The 18,685-nt window shown below is 29.4% G+C and overlaps 3 protein-coding genes across 3 annotated transcripts; 2 read left to right on the top strand and 1 right to left on the bottom strand.

Moving 5' to 3' along the window:
- Window positions 1-2,150: 2,150 nt before the first annotated feature.
- On the top strand, window positions 2,151-8,624 carry Eri1 (exoribonuclease 1). The gene is given in 7 exon segments (NM_001162474.1): window positions 2,151-2,315; window positions 2,427-2,778; window positions 4,720-4,858; window positions 6,688-6,837; window positions 6,949-7,038; window positions 8,035-8,226; window positions 8,300-8,624. Coding segments are annotated over 6 exon segments (1,023 nt in total). The 5' UTR covers window positions 2,151-2,315; window positions 2,427-2,440; the 3' UTR covers window positions 8,414-8,624.
- Window positions 8,625-12,213: 3,589 nt separating this feature from the next.
- On the top strand, window positions 12,214-16,596 carry LOC100572249 (dolichyl-diphosphooligosaccharide--protein glycosyltransferase 48 kDa subunit). Its single transcript, XM_003245439.3, has 8 exons — window positions 12,214-12,552; window positions 13,305-13,469; window positions 13,527-13,663; window positions 15,219-15,407; window positions 15,481-15,612; window positions 15,688-15,846; window positions 15,920-16,150; window positions 16,237-16,596. Exons 1-8 carry the CDS (start codon window positions 12,414-12,416, stop codon window positions 16,387-16,389), a joined length of 1,305 nt encoding a protein of 434 aa, XP_003245487.1. The 5' UTR covers window positions 12,214-12,413; the 3' UTR covers window positions 16,390-16,596.
- A 38-nt stretch (window positions 16,597-16,634) lies between these two features.
- LOC100572343 lies at window positions 16,635-17,962 on the bottom strand. The gene is made up of 3 exons (XM_003245440.4): window positions 17,144-17,962; window positions 16,955-17,084; window positions 16,635-16,891 (listed from the first exon to the last, which is right to left on the bottom strand). The coding sequence occupies exons 1-3, from the start codon at window positions 17,489-17,491 to the stop codon at window positions 16,764-16,766; spliced, it is 606 nt and encodes a 201-aa protein (XP_003245488.1). The 5' UTR covers window positions 17,492-17,962; the 3' UTR covers window positions 16,635-16,763.
- Between the last annotated feature and the right edge of the window lie 723 nt (window positions 17,963-18,685).

Genomic DNA, 18,685 nt, shown 5'->3' with positions numbered 1-18,685 from the left:
TTCATTGTAACAAATATAGGTATTGAGAACAGACTGATATGCAAATACGAATTATAAAATATATTACTTATTTTTAGACTTAAGCTACACGTCTTAAGCTAACAAGATTATTATAGTTTTTTTAAAAATATTCAGTGGGGCCTAGGCCTATTATATTTTTAAAAGAATAATAAAAAAAACTATTTTGTATTACAAATATGCGCGGGGGAAGTGAAACTTCTTTCGCAGTTGATCGTATGAGTTGTGTGTAATACTGTAATAAAACCTTAAATCGCATATTGATTGTACTTATTCGGTGTGTGATAGAAATGTTGATATTCAAGCTGGAAACTATATTTTATTTTAAGAAGAAATAAAGATATTTGAGCTCATACTGTCTTTAATATTACATAAGTCAAAAATGTCATGCATACTAAAATATGAAGTATGACATTCCGCAATGTTTTATGGTAATAAGTCGAAAAACGTATTTTTTGAGTTGTGTCACTCAGGAGTCAGGGGTGCGAATTATGCACAATGTAAATATAAAAATATGGTAAATAATGAGCATGCTTAAAAATATCACTCTGTATATTACCATTGATTATAAATACTAGTATTTATAACCAATGATATTAACTATTAATTGGCTATTATGCAGAGCTTTAGTCTAAAATGAATACAAATATGTATATACTGGCAATATGGAAACGCCGAAACGGGGTGATATTTAATTTAAGACACAAGCATTATTTCAGAAAAATGAAAACACGAACATTTTTGAAAATATTTATTTTACTGCATAATTTCCATTTTGGTAATTTTACAACATTTTAGGGAAAAAATTATACATTTTGTCATTAGTCTTTATTAAGTTTTTCACTCTTAAATCAAAAAATATATTTTAAATTCTAAATTTAAAAACCAAGATAGATAGTTTACGGCATCAGTCGGTTAAATTTTTACAAAAAAAAATTCGAAAATATTTGTTGTTACTATATAAGGGATGGAAAATCGTGTTTTAAGCACCTAGGCTGTTTATGTTACATAGATTTTAAAGAAGAATGAAGGTAGGTATTGCGATCTTTCAAACTGAGCTTGAGAAGCCTATAGTAGCCCAGTATTCATGTAGATAGCGATGTTGCTGACCATTTTCATATAAAAAACAATACTATAGATACAAGAGGAAAATCACAATTTGAACATTTGATGAGCTATCTATAGTATAATATATAGTTATTTTGGAGACGGAAAGTCGGTATTGAATCAAAATTTAGTACCTATAGGCTATAGGTAACAATAATATTATAATATGATACAAATATATAGGTACAAAGGTCAAAGACACAAAGTATTATAATATAATAATTCAATATTAATAATTTAATAAATGCTGTTTTCGGCAAACATATTTTATCGAACATTTATCCGTATTCACTATTCTCTACTATAATAATACATTAGTTCTACTATTATAGAAAAATAAATTACTACATGTAGACAGGTAGGTAGTTACAAATTTCCACTAGCAAATAGCAATGTATAAAATATAAATACATATGATTTTTCATAAAATATACTTTGTAATGTATAAACTGTTTTCGCTCATATATATTTCATAATCGTTTTTCATTTACCTACAATGATATTATACATAAATATAGATCGTGTATATTTAATATATTGTTATTAAAAAATCATGATATAAATATAAAATTCACAAATTCTATAGAATTAATAGCTACTTAGATACGTATATTTTAATTTTTAGGTATGAATGTTGGTTGAAAATTGACTTAGGTACCAGTAAGGTTACTATATTCACTACTTCGTATAATATTGTTTTTGTATTTAATCTGAGCTTACTGCTATTCTTTTTTTATGGATTGGCGCCCTTTCTCTAATGTTCATGGTTGGAACAAATATATTGTGGAACAAAAAGTAACAACCACTACTTTTTGTTCCACTATTGTTATCACACTTTTGAGGCTTTTACAAAAAATATTTGTATGTCGTGCAACGAACCATACGACGTCCAAAACCACGAACTATGATTATAATCATAGTTCGTGTCCAAATTATAACCGAACAGACCGTTATCAGTTAGATAATAAAATATTATGCTGTCTACACTCAGCAGTTCTGCACTCTGAAAATTGGCCTCAAAAATCATAGATAAGTTTTTTGTATTAACCATGGCAATAATGATATTTTGTTAAATGCGGAATTCCGTTTGAGAATTTAATTTTGTAAATTGTTTAGCAAAAAAGTTAAAAATTACTATTACTTTGGTGTACATCTATTACATAATTCAATTCGTCTCAGAACCCATAAAAGTAAAGTATATTAAATTTGTATTTATTTATTTACATTTTGTTACCTGCAATTTGTATGGTACCCATTTTAATATAGATATTAATAATTTGTTTTCTTCTATGCTGTCTTAGGTTAGTCGGTTGAAATGTCAAATAGTGACAGTCATGTTGATTCTGACAGCGAAGAGTTTGACTGTGATAGTCGTAGGATACCACTGGAACATTTACCCATGTTTCAGCGTTTGGCATCAGTTAATGGCAAAATAAATCGCATGAAAAAACGTCAATTGTTAGATACAATGAGAAATAAAATGCTCAATACTGATGGTGAATTAGATGTTTTGAAAAAACGTTTAAAAAACCACTATAGAATGCAAGCATTGATCAAAGCTAAAATCTGTGAATCTGAGGCAACTTATTTTCCGTATTTTGTTGTCATTGATATTGAAGCAACATGTACTGAAAATAATCCTGCTGATTACAAGTACGTATATACCTGATAAATTATTTCTATTTTGCAAAAATATATTTGTCATTAGAAAACTGTAATTTAATTTTGGGAAAAAATCTAGTTTAGCGCCTAAGCGAATTTTTTAATTTTTTTTTGAAACCCATGTATTACAACGAGTTAGAACAATATTGCAAAAACTAATTGCAGGAAATCATTAGTTTTTAAATTAAAGCCTTACAAAGTTAATGATGATCATGGTGTTTTACGCGTCCGTACAACAATATTTTACTGTGTGTTTGAAATTTTTCTGTTTTACTGCACACCCTTTTTTTAAAATTTTATTTGTCTTAACACACCTATATAGTTAAACATGCTGAAAACGATAGGGAAGTCTGAATTTAGCAGTCAGACATATTTTAAAGTTATGGCTAAGTAATTGAAATTTATGGTATTTTCATATACACACAGTGTGATCACTCGCTCGCTGCACTTGCTTGGACAATTAAAATCGAAAACACATCTCGATTTGTTATGTAAATCCACCATGGGCGGGTGTCAGAATTGTTTTTGCACCATAATTTTTAAAACGTTGATTTACCTAGTTTTAAAAAAAAAAATTTAATTTGTTATAAGCATGCAATAAATGATAACCGTTGCAAATGTGTGTAAAACACAGAAAATCATGAACCTTGTAAGGCTAAACCATAATAACAAATGATTTTTGACATTTTTTGTCAATTCATTTTTGCACCATAGTTTTTAACTGGTTGTAATATATAGGTTTCTGATAAAAAATTAAAAATTTGATTTATACCTAATTATGTACTTTATCAATATTAAATTAAATTACTTTCTGTAAATAAAAATAATATGTTATTCCTCAAGATTGCTCTAACCTCTTTCAATAATTTGATTATTTGGTAAATCCTGAGTTACATAGGTACATTTTCATAAACTTATAAAATTAAATTAGTATATACTATAATTATTATGACCATAATCAGTAAAAAAAAACATTCAAAATGTCAAAAAAGGCAAAAAAAGCATTTAATTAATATAAAAAAGCAATTACAAAAAAATTTACTAATAAATTTAATAGTTTGTATATTGTATATTTAACTAGCATTAAAAATAATCACTGTCATGTACTTTGTTCAACTGTCTTCATTAAAACGTTGACGGTTTGGGCTTAAAATATTTTTATACATGGAAAATGTAATCGGGGTGGACTGACGAACAATTTTGAATCTATAGTAAGTATAACGCCATGTAAACATATTTTAATCTATAGATATATAGATAGGTAGCATGGGTACTTTTATAAACATCAAATTAACTGGCCATACCAAATACTCAATAAAGTATTTAGTGATATCGGTAAATATCGCCAATACCATTGATTATATTATAATCAATACCGATACTAAAACCCATTAAAAATAATTAACAGCCGACAATGCATAGTCTTTAGAAAATCTATTTGTACCGTTTATAAGTATGGCGTGTATACAACTATTAAATCAATTGACAATTAAACACAATAAAGGCATTTATAAGTGAAAAAGGCATTTATTAGTAAAAAAGGCAAAAATGAATACGTTCATCATCTTACATATTAAATGACACGCATATTTATATAAAAATTATTTCTCTAGTATTATTATTAAAAAAAAAAAAAAATGTTGCCTTCAAATCCGAACCTTATTAATATTTCATGAAGAAGTCATAAAATTGTCTTGTAACTGCTTTTTAATTTATTGAATCTCCCTATAAATTAATAAATACTTTATTAAATAGACACCTGGATCATTAGTAGTACTAGTAAATAATATATTAAAATTATTGAATATAGGTAAACAAATATAACATAAATATTAAATTAATTTTTTAATGTCTGATTAAATAATTTAGTTAACTCTGTTATTATTTTTTTTTTGTTTAATTTTTACATGTAATATCTAATTAATATTTTAGGTTTGAAATCATAGAATTTCCAGCTGTATTGGTCGATGCTAAAAAACGGAAAATAATAGATCATTTTCAAGCATTTGTAAAACCATCAATCAATCCAAAGTTATCCGAGTTTTGCATTAAATTAACTGGTATAACTCAAGTAAGTTAATTTTCAAAACTGTTTTTAACAAATTCTTAGGACTAACCTTGTTAAAGAAAAAGGTTATATATTTATACAAAATAGCATAAACTTAATCTAGTTTAGTATTCATGCTCATTTTTAATTTGTAATTTTCTCAAAATGAAAGTATCTAAAAAATTTTTACTATTTTTAATTTTGAAATTAAACCAAAAAATATTTTATTCAATAATCATGGTACTTATCTTCATCAATAGTTTAAAAGGTACTTTTCTGTTATCCCTACTACCGGTCGATGCCGCGACTACTCTATTCTGTTATCTCTTCTACTATAGTACTATCCCGTTAGTTCAGTATTTTCATACATAATACACATGCATTGCTATTTATATAATAATATATTATATTAGTATAACGTTTATTATCAGTTATCGCATAAGTTATCACAGTAGTGTAGTGTTATAATATAAACCATAAAATCATCAAGATATTAAATATATATATTTATATATAAATTAAAAAGGTGGACAAGTGGGTATCACTCTGCTGTATAGTAGTTGTCAAGTATATCATTGTAATGCGTATGTGTTATATTTGAATTCAATGATAAATCATTGGATACGAAATACGATTCTGAGCGGAGACAGTGCGTTAGACAGACCTAGCTTAGTAGTACCGAACACGTATGGCTACTGGGTAAATACCCCATAACTTTTGCAAGTGGTAGGTGGGTGACTGCTTAGTGCTTTAAGGTCTTATTCAATTTGATAAATTACCACTAAATACACAATATCGTTAAAATTATATAATCAAACGCTCATAAAAAAGGCCTATGTACGTATAAAATATGAACTGTGTTGGGGAGGTATTTTAAATTTTATATTTATATCCATGGCTATGATTTATTATCGGTTTTATCTAAATCAGCATCGGCGAGGTAGTCGAGATAACAGAATTGAGACTTGCGGTAGTAGGGATAACAGAAAAGTACCGTTTAAAATACTATTATTTAATTAATGTTGACCATTTTACTTAATGTTTAAAAGGACGCCGCACCCGCATATATTGTCTCCGTCTTACAAGTGTATAACATAGCAAATTGTATGCTCGGCAGAATATGTGTAGCTCCTCAAGTTTAAAAATCAGAGGGAATTGACCTATTATCAAATTTTGAAGTAAGAATATTATCTAGGCAACTTAATAGGCTTTTTATTATATTATAATTTTAAAGCGAGCTATGAGTATTTTAAGATGTATAAATAATTTACAATTTTAAAATACTCATAACTCGCTTTAAAATTAAAATATAATAAAAAGCCTATGTGATTACCTAAATAATTTCTTATTTCTAAATTTCATAATAGCTCAATTCACTCTAATTTTTAAACCAACAGAGCACTTGCAAGACATGCGGGTGCTGCGTCCTCTTAAGTTATACTTACTACATTACTACATTTTTTGTACAAATTAAATTAATATTAAGCGTCAGATTTATCTGATCCATAAATCGGTTTATTTGTCTGAATATGTAACAAAATCAAATGTATTTTCAATACTAACTACAATAAATTACGTTTCATATTTTTCTTATCAAAGATCCTTCTTAAGTGTATCAATTTTAATTGTACAATAATTAACAATGAATTCAATAAAAATGATATGTTTTGACTTTATTTTTAAATTATTAGTTACTGATATTTTTTTAAATATAGTTCATAGACAAAGTTCAGTGCCCCTCTCCCCCAAAAACATATTTACGATTCATAGATTTTCCTTGCGGAAGAAACATATCAAGTAGCGTACTACATTAAAAAATGCCTCGATTTTTAATTTACTATCTTAATTACCAGGATCAAATTGATAATGCTGATTCATTTGAAGTATGTTTGACACGATTTACTAAATGGTTAGAAGAACATGAACTTGGAATTAAACACAAATTTTCTATTGTCACTGATGGCCCATTTGATATGGCTCGGTTTCTTTATGGACAATGTTTGGTAAGTTTTAATATAGTTTTTGATTAAAATATAATATGTAAAGAATTGTAAAGCATTTTACTATTTATAAACTATTTTGTTCGGCTAATATTAACACCGTACAATTTTTAGATGTCGGAAATTCCATATCCAAAATTTGCTACTAAATGGATTAATATAAGAAAAGTATTTAAAGCGTTTTATTTTACAAAACAAGTTAAGGTAATTTTTTATATTTCATATATTTTATTCTCTAATAAAGTATTATTATAAATAATAATATCATACCTATGAGTGGTATACACAAAATAAGTTCCATTTATTTAAAAAAAAAACTGAGTTTGTATTAAAAAATAATAAAATTCACAGAGGTTTCTCCACTTTTTTTTTTCATATAATCACTGTATACCTCAGTATCTCAATATATTTTAGGTAGCTGGTAATAAGCTTTGAAATCTCATTTTTGTAGAAACTTCTTACAACCTTTGGTCTGTTGTTTACTGCCTCAATAACAGCTTAGTAATGGTGGTGGTGAATTCCTTTTAATTCTTCCATTGACATATGACTATCTATATTTTAAAGTGAGGGGAGTGAATCAGGTTATCTTATCCAAACTGATTTAAAAGTTGAATCCCGATACGGTGACGCGATACCAAGTATGAGATGTATGTATACATGAGGTCAACAACTTCTTCTCATGTTTCCTCAATGTTTCGCAGTAATTTATCATGTTGTCTGTACGTTGATTACCCCCTTTTAAGTAAAAAAATCTATTGGGACTTTTTGTCTCATAAAACAGACCTTGATTTTTCTGGTCGACTTCACAACTTGTGATATTTTTGCAGCTGGAGATGTGGTGTGTCACTATTGCATTCCATCGATTATTGTATGATTTCTAGACTGTAAACCTAGGTATTGCCTCTTATCACTACTGATTAGTGGAAATTAACTCCATCAATTCTGGAATGTTTCAAAATATTTGAGCTGCCCTCAGTTGTTGGGTTTTGTGATATAGATTCTTCTGACATTAGTTTACAAGCTACTAACTGCCGGCATCACTCATTATCTTCAGAGGAGCTTCTTTGACTTTATGTTGTTACCTTTGAAAAGAAAAATCCCTTTGCCATACAGAAGCAAACAGTTTATTTTGTGTATATCCCTTGTATAAATATTTATTCTTCTATAATATTAATGCAAAATTAACCTTATTACTTGTAGTATTCAGTTCCTTGCAATCTGAATGCAATGTTAACCTTTTTGGATATGGAATTTGAAGGCAACCCTCATAGTGGCCTAGATGATTCATTTAATATATCCAGGATATGTATAAGATTACTCGAAGATGGAGCTTTTATAGATCAAAATGAACGAATTATTTCGCTTAAAACCCCAACACCTTATGGAAAAGATGTAATTATAATTTTTTTATATCTGTATAATAATTTTTGAAATATATTATAATGCATGTTGAATATTTCCACAGGATCCATTGCCAGTAAGACCTGTGCACAATATATTTTGTGATGGAATGCATAGTTATAACCATAGGTGGTTTGTTACACAATTGAAGAGTTTAGATTTAAATGATGGCATTTAACATTGGCTAAATTTATTAAAAACTGTTTCAACATTCAATTGTTATGTTCCTTCCATTGTAAAATATGATTCTTTGTTAACAACATTTTAAATTATCTTTTAATTTAAAAATTTTAGTTGTCTTTAATATGACTTCAAGTCAATTTAATTGTGATCATTGTAATAATTATAATTTTAACATAAAATAAAATAATATCTTTTTAGTTATTATATTATATTGTTAATGTGTTTTTTTTGTTGGTTTATTAATTTTTTGGTATTTAATTCTATAGATATTAAAACAAATAGTAAAGGTTAATAGATAAATAAAACAAGCAAAACTATAGTAAAGAAAATTGATACAATTCAAAAACCAGTTAATATTTACCATAAGATTTTTTTTTTTAATTATAGCTTAATTAATATGTCAATTTTATTTTGCTGATAATAGTATAATACGACATAATTATATCACAGTCCACAGAATAAACATATGAACATGTCCTGTGTTAATAATTAATATTATTCATAATTGATAATAGGAAATCAATACAATCCAGTGAACAAAAGAATCATTTGACTAAAGTACGTTTGACTGCTCTCATACACTGACACCCAGGCCCGGCTCAAGGGGTAGGCGACATAGGCCCACGCCTAGGGCGGCACTTAAGCAGCACTTTAGTAAGAGGGCGGAATTTTCAAAATACTGTTAATTTTATATTGTTAGGGGCGGCAAAATTTGATTTTGCCTAGTTCACTATTTTTGCTTGAGCCGGTCCTGCTGACACCCTGATTAGTGCAAGGCAACCAAACTTGAGAGTCCTCGTATTGTCATACACTATAATTACCATCAATCAAAAACGTAAAAGGAAGACTATAGATGAAAAATATCAATCTGGATCAATTTACATTTAATAAGTAGTGTTAATCATCACTACCTAAAATTAAGGAACAAATTCACTTTAGCAACACAGCACATTTTTAAAATTTTTTTTTTTGAAATGGACGTATTTCAACGAGTTGAGAACGATGGTGCAAAAAAAAATTTGCAAAAACCGTTATTTTGGAAGTTATAGCTATCCAAAGTTTGCGATTTTACGTTGATACTCATGCGCGCAACACTTCTATAAATTAGTATATTAAATTTTTGTTGCACTGAGCGGGGTCACTCGCTCGCTCGGATAATTAAAAACGAAAATATCCCTCGATTTGCTATGCAACACCTCCCCAAGTGGGCCACCAATTTGAAAAAACATCGTACGGTGATGCCATGCTAAAGGCACTCGTCGCTACGCTCCTCGGCGCCGTCGCTCCGCTCCGCAAATCGAAAATATCCCCTGACTTGCTGTGCAACACCACCTCAAGTTGGTCACAGGGTAACTTAGTATTCTTGTCTATCGTAACTACCAGCTAGCCATGCGCGGCATTATAGTAGTGTTGCGCGCATGTGTATAAACGTAAAATCGAAAACTTTGGAAGGCCAGAACTTCGAAACTAAGTGAGAGCGAAAAATTCTGATTGCACCATCGTTCTTAACTCGATGAGTTACATAAGTTTCGATAAAAAAAATTCAAAATGGCGAGGGAGAGCTTAAATGCAATTATGCCATTAAAGTAACACAAGCCGCGCCAATATTCAAACTCAAGGGACCTCCCGTCGCCTAACGGCTCCGGTCGCCAGTCTGTTAAAGAAACATAAGTATAATAATTAAGTGGCTCAGGTCGCCAAACTCAAATTACTTCGCGCGGCATTAAAACAGTCTTGCGCGCATGGCTCATACGTACCGCATACTATATATACCTAAAAACGTAAAATCGCAAACTTTGGATGTCTATAACTTCCACAATAATGGTTTCCGCAAATTTTTTTTTGCACCATCGTTCTTAACTCGTCGATGTACATCTATTTAAAAAAAAAAAAATTAAAAAGGTGCTGGTTTGCTAAAGTGAATTAATGCCCAAAATTAACCACAGTGGATAGTGGTTTAGGCAGGGAGTCAAAACGGGTTAAAATATTTCGGGTTTCGGGTTTCGTGTTCAAAACCGGGTAAAATTTTTTACGGGTTTCTGGTTTCGTGTTAAAAACCGGGTACAATTTTTTGCGGGTTTCGGGTTTAGTTTTAAAAACCGGGTACAATTTTTTGAGGGTTTCGGGTTTCGTTTTAAAAATCGGGTACAATTTTTTGCGGGTTTCGGGTTTAAAACCGGGTAACACTTTTGTGGGTTTTGAATTTTGAGTAGGCGTGACTAGACTTTATCCGCAGTAACATAACCGGCGCTACCTTATTATTGAACCGAAAAAAAGTCTATACGCCAAAGGCCGTATTTTTTAAGGCCTCCCCTCACTAATGAAATATTTATGATTTAAAAAAAAGTCGGAATTATCTATTTGCAATAATTATTAATGTATAAAACATAAGTACAATAATTGCAGTAATTTACGTTTAGAAATATTATCCATATACAGCCCTAGATTACACATTTACATTTTACACCACCTAGCTACAAATCAAAAATAATACAACAAAATATCCAATAATAGACGCGTACCGTCGTCGTCTATCTTAATTATTTACACATTATAATATACAAATGTAAATATAAAATGCCAAATAGCATTTGGTCAACAATCAACACTATACTAATTATAATTTAAAATACCCGAGTCCCGAATTCGAATAGGTACTGTAAAATTTATAGTCGATTAGGTATACAATAATAAATATTAAATTCAATAAGTCTTTCCAAATTAACTAATTACCCCTATGTCCTGAAAGTGGAGAAGAATGACTGGGTTCTGGCAATCTGGCCTCTGGGTAAAGATAATTATAATTAAATATTATATTAGTTATTATTAGTATTTGGTGCATACAGTTAAGTTAATTTTGAGGATTTCATGTTTCATGTTGAACCTTGCAATACGGGTACATTTTTTTCGTGTTTCGTGTTAAACACCGTGTAACATTTTTTGCGGGTTTCGAGTTTCGTGTTAAAAACCGGGTACAACTTTTTACGGGTTCTGTGTTTCGTGTTAAAAACCGGGTACAATTTTTAGCGGGTTCCTTTCGGGTTTCGTGTTAAAACCCGAGTAGAATTTTTTGCGGGTAACCCGGGTTTTACGACCCGGGTTCAAACCCGTTTTGACTCCCTGGGTTTAGGCCTAAAGATAGTTAGTATAAAAATACTTATTTTCTTAGGTATGAATTTTTGACTGCAAAGTAACTCTTTCTCGACTTTTTTCAGTGGTTTTTTATCTAGAAATTTGTGGTTTCGTACAATATAGTCATAGCACAGTCATAGCATTGTTCTAAGGTCATAGTCATTACTCATTTGTATAGGGCTACTACAGCAATCAAGCATATTTTAGGCATCGATTACTTCTAAAAATGTTATTTTGAGCAATAGTATAGACACACTATTCTATCCACTATTGAAACATTGTGTACTTTGTAATGTTAAGCAATGTCTAGTATTCCAGTTTTTAGTAGTTTTTAATAGTAAAAATATGAGCCAAAATGAAAATGTGGAGTGATTCGATAGGCTAAAACCGGTGTGAAAAATAATGAACCGGGTCCCGGGATGCTTGGACCTCATTTACATGGTTCATAATCCAGATACGGGATAAATATAAACCGGTCATGCCACGAACTAAGATATATATCTTAATTTCGTGTATATCTTACAATCGTTTTTAAATTTTTTTTTTACGTTGGTACACCTAACAAAACGATTGTGTTGGCTTCCTTGTTCTATGCCGGCATCGTGGCGTTCTGTGATACGCGTTATCGGTGTATTTTTTGTACTTGTCACAACTCGGTACTTACAAGTTACAATTCACAATTTCAATTCATCAGGACGATAGGACAAGTATAATACTATAATATTATTATTATAATTATACGAATCCATCTCAAATGATGTTTTGTTATATTAGTTAATGATTTTCTGTTTTGTTATCGATTGCTATTTTCGAAACGGTCATTCTCTACTCCTATTTTATTTGTTGAGTAATTTTATTTTACAATGTTAATTAAATATTACGTGTGTTCAATATTAACGTTAAGCCTTGCTGCGTTCGCCAGTGCGTCCAAAGAGACTCTGGTACTACTCAACAATTTAGTCATCAAAGAGACACATTCCATTTTATTTAACACTCTTAAAGGTAAAATTTAACTTTCCATATTTTACAGTCGCTAGTAGGCTATTGTGAGTCATTTACTAATGTGAGAATTATTTTGGGCTTCCATCAGAAAGTTCACGAAATTTGATGTTTTCTCGCAGTATTTGTGTTCTTATTAAACTATTTATATGGTTGGGATTGATGCAGCATTTGCTTTTTTTTTATTAAGATTCTTAAAAAATATCAAAGTAAACCTATACTTAGTTTGTTCATATACATTATTTGATTATTTTTTTTATTATCAAATATGAATTACACAGTGTTAGTTTAATATACATAATATGTGGTAAATACATTAATCTAAAAGTAGATTAATTAAATAGGAAACCTATTATGCGGATTCGGGTTTTTCGACATATTATAGTACATATTATTCTATTATAATTTTAAACATTATCTTATTTGCTGGCAGACAATTGCACAATTCAGTTACGGAAATTTGGATGAGCATTTCACAATAATAATTCATGTAATGTTTAAGTCGAGGTTTAAATTCAAATGCTTAATTTTTAAAGATTAATAATTAGGTTTTTTTTATAGTCTTTCAGGATGTAATAATACATAACAAGTAATAATTTATTATAATTAATGTTAAAAAGAAGTGATTGCATATTTTGTTGTTTTATTATATATTTATATAATTTTTAGTGCTAATAAGATTTTAATCACTTATATGTATTAAAATTATTCTTTTAATAAAAAAATTATTATTTGTATTTTGATTTCATCATTAGAAAGAGGATATCATCTGACTTTCAAATCAGCTGATGACCCTACATTGGTGCTTTCTAAGTATGGAAAATACTTTTATGAAAATTTAATTATTTTTGCACCAACCGTCCAAGAATTTGGTGGATCTCTCAACATTGAAACAATTACTCAATTCATTGATGACGGAGGTAAAACCTATAAATTACTTATTTTACTCATATAACAAGAATCTTTATTATTTATAGGCAATGTTTTGTTTACTGGTGGTGTGTCTACTGGTTCTGCTTTGAGAGAGTTGGCTGCCGAATGTGGTTTTGAAGTTACCGAAGAAAATTCTTCCTTAATTGACCATTTGAATTATGATGCTAGTGACTCAGGAAAAGTAATAACAATTAGTATAATATAAAAGTTTAGATATTGAAATTAACCTGAATGTCGGTTTTAATATATTTTTAAATGTACATGCCTGTCCAGTATACAACTGAATTGGAAATATTTAGTTTAAGAGGATTCAATACCGTAATTTTCTTCTTTTGTTTAACATATACACGACGGGATTTTAGACTGGTTCTTTTTTCAAACATACCAATTAATCTAATGAAACAATAGGAATTCTAAAAACAGATTTGAATTTGTCATCAACTTGAAATCAACTTTCCCACATTTTTGATTTTATCTTTTCAAAATATTAAAATATGAACATTTTTAAATACTTTTTTTTAATCTGACATTTTTAGGAATTTGTGGGATAATGTTAAACATGTGGGAAAGTAGATTTCAAGTAGACTTGATGACAAATTCAAATCTGTTTTGAGAATTCTTATCGCTTCAATAGATCAATTAGAATGTTTGGCAAAAAACACGTCTAAAATACTATGTCACGCGTTTGTTAGACAAAAACAGAAAATAATGGTATCAAATCCCCTTATAACCAGATTATTTGATGACCATTATTGCGTAGTAACATAACTCAAATTACAAATTACTTTTGCAGTAATGCTGTAGTTTTATTATAATTTATTTAAATTAATGCAATTGTAACAAATTTACTTTTTAAAAGTAATTTCTATGGAGTAACGTGTTATTTTCCATGTTATTAAAATAAGTTATGAATGTAGAATGTATAACGAAAAATATTAGTTGCGGCCTGGCAGTACCTCGATCCGGCTGGAGAAGATTTTAATGCTTCAAAAGAACGCTAAATATATTTTTCTAATATTTTCAAAAAATACCCAAAAATCTTTGTGCCTCAGGATCTATTTAATTTATATTATGTAAAAGTGAATCATTCACAGAAAATCTATTATTGTAAATCAGCAATTTTGCATAAGTAATATTATGAAATGATATAATAATTTTTTATTGAAAGTAGACAGAATGAAAAGGCTAGTCACGGCTGCAGCCTCGGTGGATTTCTCCTACTCTTCACCTAGGCCAGTTCGCCTATACACACTAGAGGCTTATTCGAAGATAGGTTATTGGAGAAAAATTAAAAATATTTATTTACGATTTCAAAGGTTTATAATAAATAATAATCAACATGATTATTAAATATTCCATATTAATTCTTATAAATTTTGTTCATGTATAACATTAAGTCATTAACAAGGAACCTACTAGTTATTATTCATTATGGACTGATTTTTTAAAAAAAAGTAACATTATTTACAACGTCCTATTTTTGGAGTGAAAAAGTAAAGTAATGTGTTAAAAATAATGTTGGGTAATGCAAATTAAATTTAAATAAAAATATTTAATGTAATGAGAAAAGTAATTTTATTAATTTTCAATTATGTATATATCAGGAATCATTTTTCGTGTCCCTGACTATAAAAATCCCTAACCTTGATAATAAATAATAAATTTATATATTTTTATTTTTTCTTAAAAGTTTTAATAAATGATTAACAAAAAAAAAAAAAATGTAAATTATATAGCATACTTTGGTAGTAACCAGTTCGTCAAACCTAATTAAATCTGAAGAAATAGTTGGAAAAAGTAATGATAAACCACTGTTATATGAAGGAACTACAGTAATTACGGATCCAAAAAATCCTTTAGTACTTCCTATTCTTCATGCTGAATCTACCGCATATTCTTACAAGCCAGACCTTCCTGTTAAAGATGTAAGTTTGATTAAATTAAAATACGAGTTATCAAATATCATGAACCATTAAAAAAAATACTTGTTTTTTCCAGTATTCATTAGGAACAGGCAAAGATCTATTACTAATTGCAGCTTTACAAGCAAGAAATAATGCCAGAGTTGTATTTTCTGGTTCCTTGTACTTCTTTTCTGATGTTGCCTTTAGGACTTCTGTACAAAAATTTGTAAGTTTTTGTTTTTGATATAATCTGATTTAGCTGTTTTGATACAGATTTTAACATTAAATTAAACTATAATAGGATGGAAAAACATATAATATTTCCGGAAACCAAGAAGTTGCTTCAAACATTGTTTTGTGGACATTAAAAGATAGAGGTATGATAAGAGTAAAGTCTGTAGACCATCATAAAGTGGGCGAGTCGTCACCTCCACCATCTTACACAATTATGGATATGGCTGTAATATTTTTATATCAATAACAACCTGTATGATAAGTTTCAACAATTAATTTATCAATTTTGTTTTTCATAGATATTTTTGGTGGAGTTGGAACGTTGGGAAAACGGAAAATGGATCCCTCATAACGCTGATGATGTTCAAGTAGAATTTGTGCGCATAGATCCGTTCTGGCGTGGTAATCTTAAAAATTTAAAAAATGGCAAGTACGAGTTTACATTTAAAATACCAGATACATATGGAGTGTATCAATTTAAAGTGGAATACAACCGAATTGGATTTACTGCAATCAGAAGCTCAACCATGGTAAATAATAAATTAATTTGATTAATCATGTATAATGAAATTGCATTCATTAAATATTTAAATGCATTTTTTTTTATTATTTTTAGGTGTCTGTAATTCCACTGGAACATACTCAGTATGAAAGATTTATCTTAAGTGCATATCCATATTATTCAAGTGCTTTTTCAATGATGTTTGGTGTGTTTATATTCAGTTTTGTCTTCTTGCATTATCGAGAAGATAAAGCAAAGGGAGAGTAATTCAGACTGTTTAATATTATATTGTTTAACATTACTCTTGATGGTGATAACTGATAATAATATTATAAGTCCAAATTTAAATAATGTATTAATGAATAAATATGTAAATGTATCTACTTCAATTGAAAACAAAACTCTGCACTTTAGCACTTACTGATTTAATTTTGTGATTTTTTTTTTATTAAAACATCTTAATTATACCAGTTATATCATTTGTTATTTTTTATTATAATCCTATAAAAGAATTTACTCTTCAATATTTTTATATTTATTAAAATTCAGTTAACAATTGTTGTGCATACTGACTCAGATAAAATTGGCACATACAAGATACAAAATATGTAAATACTTCAAATTAGGTACTAAACTAATCATTAATGCCGTCGCCTAATTATATGAACTCTCTTTGAGTCCCCTAGTAGTTCTTCATTTCTTTCAAATGAACTTTTTCTCATACTTTTAAACTGTGAAATGTTGCATTGAGACATCTTTCGTGGACGATCTAAAAATATTAATAACAATAACCTCAGTACTGAATATTGTATTTAAAAAAAAAAATATTTACGTGTGTGTTTTTGTGTAGATTCAGCCAATGACTCCCTTCGAGCATGTTTAGCCAAAGTTAAATCTGGTAGTGTTAGTCGTCTGGAATGGGCTTTTTCTTTTTGAATGAACGATTTTTTCCAGTCGTGGAGCTGAAAATTAATTTTTCATTCAGAACAAAATCAAAAGCAACTTATTTGTGTCTGTTTACTCTATGTCTCATATTGTATTGGATCCGCCACAAGACGATGAACGGTAGAACTGAAGACACAGCAATTATCCACCAGTTATTGGCAATTCTGGAACCCATGTTTCTCCAGTCGACACCAAATAAATTATATCTGTTGCCGGTATAATTATTGCACTGTGACACGGCGGGCTGTGCGTTGTTGTCGTTGGGCTTCCACGAACTGGAACTGACGCTGTCGCACGGTTCATTGCCAAATAGTCTGTTCACTTTTGCCGTTAGTGCTTGGATATGCTTCTGGAAACACGAGCCGCTCGCTACCAGCACGCACAGGCACACGACGAAGGATTTCCCGACGTCGGTGGTTTTCATCTCGCTGCGTTCGACGATCCCGACAGGTTAGAAATGAACACGATTTAACGCGTTTTGACGACGGTCATCGATGCTCACAAAAAAGTCAATCGATAACACTACCAATACATTTATTATTAACCGTATTTTGTTTTTTACGCACCGCCACAGTAAGTCTCTACCGCGCGTTCCAATGCATGTACGTACTTACTCTGCAGTGGCTGTAAAATTGTATATTATATTATATTGATTTTCGAACTCTCGCGTGTATAATGTTACAACCCCTCTAGCCACTATCGTCGCACAGTTTAGGAAACGTGAACCGACGTCGGCGTTGTACCTACGAACGTTTACGTTTTTTATTTTTTAAATTTTTTCCCAACATAGGTATATTATATTTGACCAGGTGGTGGTGGTCTTGTAGTAAACATCGTGACTGAATTTTTTTTTCTAAACGTTCGAACTTCACCGCAGGTCGTTCTGTCCCGCATATATTGCACGACCGTCGAACAATAAAATATTTGTACAAACTACAAACATTATAGTTGGGTAAGATTACAGACTATGGACCCTAGGGCACTGGGTTCGTGTAATTTAAAATCTAAAAATATATATTTGAGACTATAGTGCAATATCATAATATACACACTACTCGTTATGTTTCTGACATGTCAATAACTTTTTTTATTTATATTATTTAGATTATTAATATTTGTTTTTTTTTTCACAACTATTATACTGTATTAAAGATAGGTAGATTTGTTAAATATTTCAGTAGCTATATTATTGTTTTAAGTTGGAATTTATATTTCCTTCCATTAACGTAAAAAAAAAAATTAAAAATAAACACATGGTAGGTATCTATTTGTTCTCAAGCAATTATTGAGAAACCGTAATAATTGATAGCCAATTCACAAAAGCTAAAATATATCTAAATATTATTAGTTCTGAGAATGTAAAAAAAAAAAATTTCTACAGCTGATGTATAATATTACATTATAATAATTTATAATTTAAGAGTGCCTGTAGACACGATGAGACATTGTTTATAAAACTACAAAACCCAGACAATTTCGATAAAAGTAATTATTAGATTGAGAAAACAAATTATAGGTTGGTAGAGATGAAAATATTATTTTCGATTATATTATTATTTAGGACCTATGCTATGTAGGTATAAGTAGGTATTATTATTTATAAAAGAATCGGTTCTAT

The sequence above is a fragment of the Acyrthosiphon pisum genome, chromosome A1 (assembly GCF_005508785.2).
Source record: "Acyrthosiphon pisum isolate AL4f chromosome A1, pea_aphid_22Mar2018_4r6ur, whole genome shotgun sequence".
Classification (NCBI taxonomy): Eukaryota; Metazoa; Arthropoda; class Insecta; order Hemiptera; family Aphididae; genus Acyrthosiphon; species Acyrthosiphon pisum.
This window is presented reverse-complemented; position numbering and strand designations above follow the sequence as displayed.